This window comes from Papaver somniferum, chromosome 10 (genome assembly GCF_003573695.1).
Source record: "Papaver somniferum cultivar HN1 chromosome 10, ASM357369v1, whole genome shotgun sequence".
Classification (NCBI taxonomy): Eukaryota; Viridiplantae; Streptophyta; class Magnoliopsida; order Ranunculales; family Papaveraceae; genus Papaver; species Papaver somniferum.
Window position 1 is genome coordinate 63,746,592 of NC_039367.1, and position 8,367 is coordinate 63,754,958.

General features: G+C 35.5%; 1 protein-coding gene across 1 annotated transcript; it reads left to right on the top strand.

The window, feature by feature from the left end:
- Positions 1-4,573: 4,573 nt before the first annotated feature.
- On the top strand, positions 4,574-5,419 carry LOC113315721. The gene has a single exon (XM_026563978.1). It carries the CDS (start codon positions 4,574-4,576, stop codon positions 5,417-5,419), a length of 846 nt encoding a protein of 281 aa, XP_026419763.1.
- Positions 5,420-8,367: the final 2,948 nt, after the last annotated feature.

Here is an 8,367-nt window from a genome sequence, read left to right on the forward strand (position 1 = left end):
GGATACTGGGGTGGATTCACCCGTGGGTGCAAATATTGCTTCTACTTCGGCTACTCCGTTAGTCATTCTTCATAACGAAGGCAATATAGATCTGGAAATCGAAGATGCTGAGCAGAGGAAGAACAAGAGAACCATGGAAGAAGGATCCCAAAATAATCCTAAACATAATAACGATCTTACACATAACCTCAATTCCCCATCAATCCACAACAATCCTATTTACCAAGGTGCAATGAATGGAGCTGAAGAAATGATTGATTTTAATGATCTCACTGCTGAAAATAGTATGGAATACCAATCTAGCTAATTCAATGAATGATAATCACTCAATGGCATCTGATAGCGCAGAATCAGAACACTTGTGGCTGCGGCATGGAATCACAATGGAAACGTTGTGTCTCTTAACCAGGTTCTAATACAAAACCCTAGCTTTTTTATTTTATCCCCAATTTTTATTTTTTTCTTCTGTGATTTACATATCAGTAATAGTAGCTTATTCATAAGTATCGGTTTCCATGTTAATTACTTATTTCCTGCCAATATCAAGCATATCCTCTATTGTATCGCTTTGTCCCTTAAGTATTTCTTCAATTATCTTAGATTAGTTAATGACTGCTTGAATGTCTTTTCTAGTTTGTCTGCTTGTAGCTTAGAGTCCTTTATTTGCAATTCTCACAAATCTAGTTGCTCTGATTATACTATTTTCTTTAATTCCTGTAATCACATTGGTTATTTCTCTTTCTTCTCAATAATGCGAATTTTGTCGTGGAACTGTCAGGGCTTTGGCAACCCTGATACTAGGACCAGTTTATGGAACCAAATTAGAAGCCAAAATCCTGATGTCATTTTCTTAGTGAAACCAAAAATGACTCTGTAAAAATGGTTCAATACCTCAAGAGATTCAACTATCCAAATTGTTGGATTAGTCCTTCTAGGGGTCTTTCTAGAGGTATTTCCCTTTTATGGAAGAGTGGTTTCACCCTTAGTATTCTTCACACTACGGATAAGATTATCCATACCATGATCTCTTCTGATCCTAGTAAACCTCAATTCCTCTCTACTTTTCTTTATGGTTCCACATACCATGATTAGAAAATAGAACAATGGAATCACATTAATGACATTGGAAATTCTATTGATCTTCCATGGGTCTTAGTTGGTGATCTTAACATAACTATGTTTTCCCATGAAAGGTCCTCTAACACTAGACCAACCACCTCATAATACCATATCATTCAACAAGTCATTGATAATTCTGACTTGAGTGATTTAGGATACGTTGGGGCTCAGTTTACGTGGTCTAATATACAAGAAGGTACTGATAATGTTCAAGCTAGACTTGACATGGCCTTGGTAAATGGTCATTGGCTGCATCATTACAACCATTTCCATAGGCTCTGATCATTTACCAGTCCTCTTGGTTACTAACTGTAATGAACACCAAGGGAAAAGGCCATATAGGTATTTTAAATGTTGGTTTAAAGATCCCTCTCGTCAACAAGTGATCAAAGATGCTTATAAAACTAATGTTAGAGGGTCCAATGCTTTTAGAATGGTCAGTTATCTCAGAAATGTCAAAATTGAGCTCAAGAAATGAAATATTTCTCATTATGGCAATATTGATAAAAAAGTTCATTCCTTAACTGATCAACTCAAGAATCTGAATGGTAACCCATACTCAATTCAGAACAATGAGGCCATAAGGGAAGTAGAACAAAACCTTAAGCTAGCTCAAAAAGATCAAGAATCTTTCTATGCCCAAAAAGCCAGAGTTGATTTCATTAAAAATCATGATAGAAATACTTCTTACTACCACACTCATGTGAATAGAATGAGACATTTCAACGATATCAGCTCCATTAAATTAGCAAATGGTCAATGGTCTGAGGATAGAGGTAATCTTGAGGACCTTTTTGTTTCCCATTACAAGAATATTTCTACCACAACTAATCTTGTCTTGAATAATGATTTTCTGAATTGCATTGATAAATGTATTACCGATGAGGAAAATGATCATTTGTTGAGTCCCATTAGTCTTGAAGAGGTTAGGAATACAATTAACAAATGGCCCCATGGACTGCTCCTGGTCCAGATGGGTTTCCACCAGGTTTTTACAAACAAAACCTGAATTTGCTTGAAAACGATGTCTTAGAGACTGTCAAAAGTTTCTTTCACTCTAAACATCTTTTGAAAGAAATGAACCACATATTCATTTCTCTAATTCCTAAGATAAATAAGCCTACAAGTCCAGCTGACTTTAGGCCCATTTCTATTTGCAATTCAAATTATAAAATTATATCTAGAATTCTAGTGAATAAAATGAAACCACTTTTGAGTAAACTTATATCACCATACCAGGCTGCTTATGTACCTGGTAGAAATATACAAAATAATGTGGTGATTGCACATGAGTTGGTTCATTCTATGAAGAAGAAGAAAGACAGATGTGGTATCATGGGCCTTAAACTCGACATGTATAAGGCCTTTGATAGAGTAGAATGGCCTTTTTTAATTGATGTGCTTAAAAAGTTTGGGTTTTCGGATCATTGGTGTCAACTGATTTTGCAGTGCATTAGTACAACCAACATTTTTATTTTACTGAATGGTTCACCTTGTCCTTATTTTAACCCTACTAGAGTTTTGTGACAAGGTGATCCCTTGTCTCCATATCTGTGTATTTTGTGTATGGAGGCTTTCTCTAGGTATCTTATCCATGCTGAGCACATCAATCTCATCCATGGTTTTAAGGTCACTAATGAGGCTCCTAGTATATCTCACATGCTTTTTGCAGACGACTGTCTGCTTTTCACTAAAGCTACACATTCTGAAATTACTAATCTTATGGCTTTAATCAATGATTTTAGTAGTATTTCTGGTCAGATGATTAATTTTGAAAAGTCATCTTGTTTCTTTAGCAAGAATTTCCTCCAAGACCATTGTGTGTCACTTATCAGATCAATGAATGTTAGGAAAATAGAACTTAATGAAAAATATCTAGGGATCCCACTTTTTGTCACAAGGAATAGGACTGAGTGTATGTATCATTCGAACAATCATCATGAGTCTAAAGTTGCTAATTGGAAGGGTAAACAGTTAACCCAATCTGGTAGATCTGTCCTTGTTCAACATAACTTAAAGTCTACTTCCAATTATCACATGAACTCTTTTCTTCTTCCTGACACCATTGTTGATAAAATGGAGAAGACACAAAGGGATTTTTGGTGGGGGGAAATGGACATAGAGGTTACTACTTTAAGAAATGGGAAAAGGTTTGTTCTCATAAATTACAGGGAGGCTTAGGCTTTAGGAACCTAAAAAAATGAATCTTGCTCTCTTAGCTAAAAATGCTTGACTTTTAATTCACTCCACTGATGAGCTTTGGGTTAGGATTTTAAAATGCAAGTATTTCAAAAACTGTCATCCTATTCATTATAAAAAAAACCATGGAGTCAATCCTGGGTTTGGTCAAATATCTGTCATGGTCTAGATATTCTAAAACAACATGCTTTATGGGATTTAAGAGATGGATCTACTATTAATGCTTTTTCTGATAATTGGATTTTAGATGCTTCTTTGCCTCTGTGTTCTAGTTTTCCTAATCCTAATTATAAGGTTTCTGAGTTCATATATCATGAGGATAAGACTTGGAATGTAGGATTGGTTGAAGCTTTCTTCACAAGCGAAAATAGCCAGAGGATTTGTGATGCAGCGGATATTAGAGAAACTAGAGAAAAGAGAAGCGTTGTTCAGACTTCAAATATTCCTAGGAATATCGACTATGAACGTTGATTAATATCTAGACTTCGGTTTCCCAACTTTAGATAAAAATCGATTAAACTTGAACAAAGTTTGATAAAGAATATATATATTCCAAAAAAAAGTTACCCTAAACAATTTATGATGGACTCTTTTATAGACTTGGGGAAAAACCCTAACTTGCTAGTCAAGAAAGGATGAAAAAAACCCCTAAACCGACTCAGACCCTAATTTGCTATTTTTGGCAAATTTTGGTCGACCTAAAATAATGAAAGTACTCATAAAATAAAACAATTCGCCTCAAACGGCGGCCCAAACAGACTCCTAACGAAAGAGTTATTAACAAAATAAAAACTTTCCTAAAATAGCAAAAACGTATGTTTGATGCCCTAAACGATGGAATTTGGCTAAATTCTGAAGACCAAGGCAATCAAAGATTCCTTGTCCTGTTCTTTGGCTTGTTTCCCATCGAAATGGACCCCTAAGGATCTAAATTACGTCACTTGGATTTTTAGCCTCCAAATAGGCTATAGCCTGCTCATCTGCATCAATTTTTAGGATGAGAATTCCAGTCTCTGGATGTGACACTCTCATTTGGCCTTTTAATAAGAATGGAATTTTAACAGTTAAATCTTTGTATAAGCTATTAGCTAATGAATTGCCACATAATTCTACACCTAATCCAGATTTATAATTACATAAGGCTCTCTGAAAGACTCCTCTTTTGACAAAAACTCAACTCTTTTTATGGAAATGTGTTGAAAACATTCTTCCCACAGGTAGTAAGCTTTCTAGTTATAACAGCAACCATGACAACATGTGCAAATCCTGCAACTCTGGAGCTATCGAAACTCCAGAGCACATGATTCTTCATTGCAACTTTGCTAAGAATTTCTGGTCTAACCTCCCTGTTGTCAGTCATGTTATTGCTCAAGATTTGAATAGTGACATTAGCATTAAGGACTGGATTTCTAAATGGATCTTCACTAAGAATCTGTTAGATAAATCTGCTATTGTGTTCACTACAGCTTGGTGCATTTGGAAACACAGGTGTTCTAAAGTTTTTGACAACAAGCCCCTGAATCCACGACTCACTGCCAACACTGCCCATAGTTTCGCAGATGAGACTGATAGCTCTCTGGTCACTGCTGTTATTTCTAATCCTCAAACTGTTGCTGTTAATGAGGATAATTTCCTTAATAATACTCCTCAGAATAGTTTACTTGTCTTCTATGATGCTTCTTTTGACAAGGATACTAACAACTCTGGTGTTGGCATTGTGGCAACGAATCATGCAGGTTCTTTCAAGGGCTGTAAACTAGTGTCTGGTGCTGCTGCTAGTCCTGAGGGTGCTGAAAGCTTGGCCATTCTGGAGGCAGCTAAATGGATCCTCTCTAAAAACCACCAAAATATTTTCTTAATTAGTGATGCCAAGAATGTTATGGCTTATCTGAATAATAACAAAGAACGGACTAGCTGGTCCTCTTGTTCTGTTTTAGATGATTGTCTATTTCTTTTAAAAGATATTCACTCCATTAGGTACAAACACCTTAAGAGGAATCTTAATAGTATTGCAGACTTAGCTGCTAAGCATAGTCGTATAGAGAAAGTTACAGGTGAATGGGATGAATCAATATTCCCCACTTTCTCCAAAATGATGTAAACCTATTTTAATCAATGATATTTTTCTTTTACCAGCAAAAAAAAAAAGAAAAAAATAAATAAATAAAAGAAGTGTTGATAAACCAACATCTAACTAGGACACAATTAGGGGGTTAGATTTTCAAAATACATCTGTTAGCATCCTGATTACATGTGGTAATCCCATGCCATTACAGACAAGCATGTTGTTTCTTGGTACGAGAACAACACATCACTCACCAATCTACAAATTCGTTACTACACATACTTATTCTCTCTACAAAATATCTGGCCCGTGCAGAGCACGGGCGTCCCAACTAGTTAACATGAGTAGAAGATGTCGAAAAATTCACTTTGCTCCCAAGACTTTCCATCCAACTAAGATTTTGGGAATGAATAAAATATATTTTGGTTTTGGAAATGATATCGGAATTATATTGAGAAATGAGATTAATATTTTTGAAATTAGGTAATGAAATTTAAGCTTTTGGTTTGAGCCATTTAAACTGAAGGTTCTAGTGGAGGGGGAGAAAATATAAATAGGGAGCGAATTCTTGTTGTTAAGGGTGGAAAAACTTTGGAGAAAAAATTAGCAGAGAAATCGGGGAGGAAAATCTAGGGAAGAAAATTTTATGAAGAAGAAAAACTTGGTGACGGAAAGAGGGAAGCATTAGGTCCGTAACCAGTTTTTAGAGTTCTGGCAGTTTGGATACACTTCTGTGCAGGCAATATTAACGGATGGTCCTTAAATCTAAGTGACACTGGAATTTATATAACAAAACAGGTTCGGTCTTCATCTGTTTGTTTCTTTTGTTCTTTATCAATATGATCTCATGAGAAAGCATCATATGTATTGGACGTGTAATATTGATTTTGAATAAAAGTCGCCAATTTTCCATGTCTCATCATGTTCGGACTTACCATCTGGCATAACATTTATTATTGAGGGAGGATCCACTCACATGGCTATAATCATACCATATTCATATTTTGAACGACAATTTATTTAATAAAAATCCAATGGTGAAGAATTTTAAGTTAATATTTTGAAGATGTGTTCCTCTGGTAAAAGTTTACATACCTGCCAAAAATAAGCACGTTCCAATACGCATAGCACTATCATTACTAAATTGAAAATCAACGGATTCTCAACCGATAAAATTAAGATTGATAGATAGTGGATTTCGGCATTTCAGAACATGCTCAGGCCATAAGTCACTAGTTAAGTTTCAATTTCACATCATCAATCACCCCCTTCATTAGCACTTAAGCCACAGTAAAGCTATCCATTTTCATTAGTTTATTTGGATTTTTGCATGTTTAGTCGATTACAACAGCCCATTGGCATATTTAGATCTCCTTCGTATACAGGGTAGAATTTTAATTCACTAGAACTTCGATAATAATAATAATAATTCAAGTGTCGCAGTGATTGTAATAATTTTTCCATCTTTGGGTTTCTTTGATTCCTTTTCCAATGATAGTTTGTAATCATTGATGAAACAATTATAGAATGGTCATATTTTTGTAATTCGTTCACAAAATGGTCGTATTTTTGTAATCCGTTCACAAAATGGTCATACTTCCATACGATTTAACACTTTTAAATAAAACGGTGTTAACTTTTTCCAAAGTACCCTTTCCTAAAATACACTCCTCATTTAACTAATTGGTTGAGGTGGTGGTGATGAAGCGGTGGTACTGGAAGATCAAGAATTTTTGCTAATCCTCATAGGGAAAGCGGTGAATCCTTGGGTGAATGCGGTGTAACGATCTTGAATGCGATTTAACGACCCTGAATACGATGTAACGATAGGTAAGCGGCGGCACCACCGCCTACAAATAGCACCACTGTCAAAACAACTATAATGAAGACAAAATTTAAAATTATCTATGAAGAGATAATAGGAAGGATACATAGGTAATTTTATTAACATATTTAACTGTGAGTCACCACTTAACTCTCTACATAACGGAAATGTGACTGTTTTGTTAATAGTTTGTAATAATATGACTGTTTTGCAGACCGGACCTTAATAGTAAGATTGTTTTGTAGATTTTCCTTTTCACAACAACAATCGGGTTTTGTTTTGAGAGCAGGGAACTTGATTGGCTGGATAAAGTGCGAGCCGATGTATTTAGTACGTATTCTTGTATTATATTTTTATGAGTTTATAATTTTAATTATATTGTGCTTGGCATTCAAAACTCTTCAAATCTCGATTATAAAGTAGAGGACGATCTTTGGGTTGGACGGGTTAGGTGCCTCACACCTTCCTATCACGTATTTGATTCACGGACCTATCCTTTGAAAATTGGATCAATGTTCTATTGGGTCCCAACTCCCCAAGTTGGGTGGTGACTTGTTATAATAATATTTCCACGTATAGTTTCATTTTAGATATTTAGAAATCTTAATGGGTTCCGTCTCGTGGATTTTGACGGTATCTACACTGACTTTGTGATTTCCCAAGATAAATATTTGAAAAACTATTCTTAAGTGATTAATTTTAAGGTAGTTCTTGAGAGGTGGCTAAGAATTCAAGTATCTCAGCTAACTGAGTATAAGCGTTCCGGATTTGTGAGGTTTGCTAGCTTTGTCTATTGCAACCAGGTTTCCAAGCTTTGATTTATTCGATATAAAGGGAAATCAAATAGACTTATATGTTAGAGGTAGATTGGTATTCAAAGGTTTCACTTAGGATGCAAAGAACGTCGCCTAAGGGAATCAATTGCGTAGAACGTTACGAGGTTCAAGATACGTAAGGAGCACCACTGCAACTGAATTGCTTGGAGGGTGAATTCGGTCTCAACTGCATTCCAGTCCGAAGTCTGATAGTAGATTAGTGTTTGTAGTGTCTTAATACAATTCGATGTTCAAATTTAAACGAGTTCCCGGGGTTATTCTGCATTGCAGTTTTCCTCGTTAAATAAATTCTTGTGTGTGTATGCTTTTTACTTTCCGGATTT

Bases quoted from the DNA above. Each gene is read 5' to 3' on its own strand.
- LOC113315721 (XM_026563978.1), top strand. From the start codon at position 4,574: ATGTGCAAATCCTGCAACTCTGGAGCTATCGAAACTCCAGAGCACATG.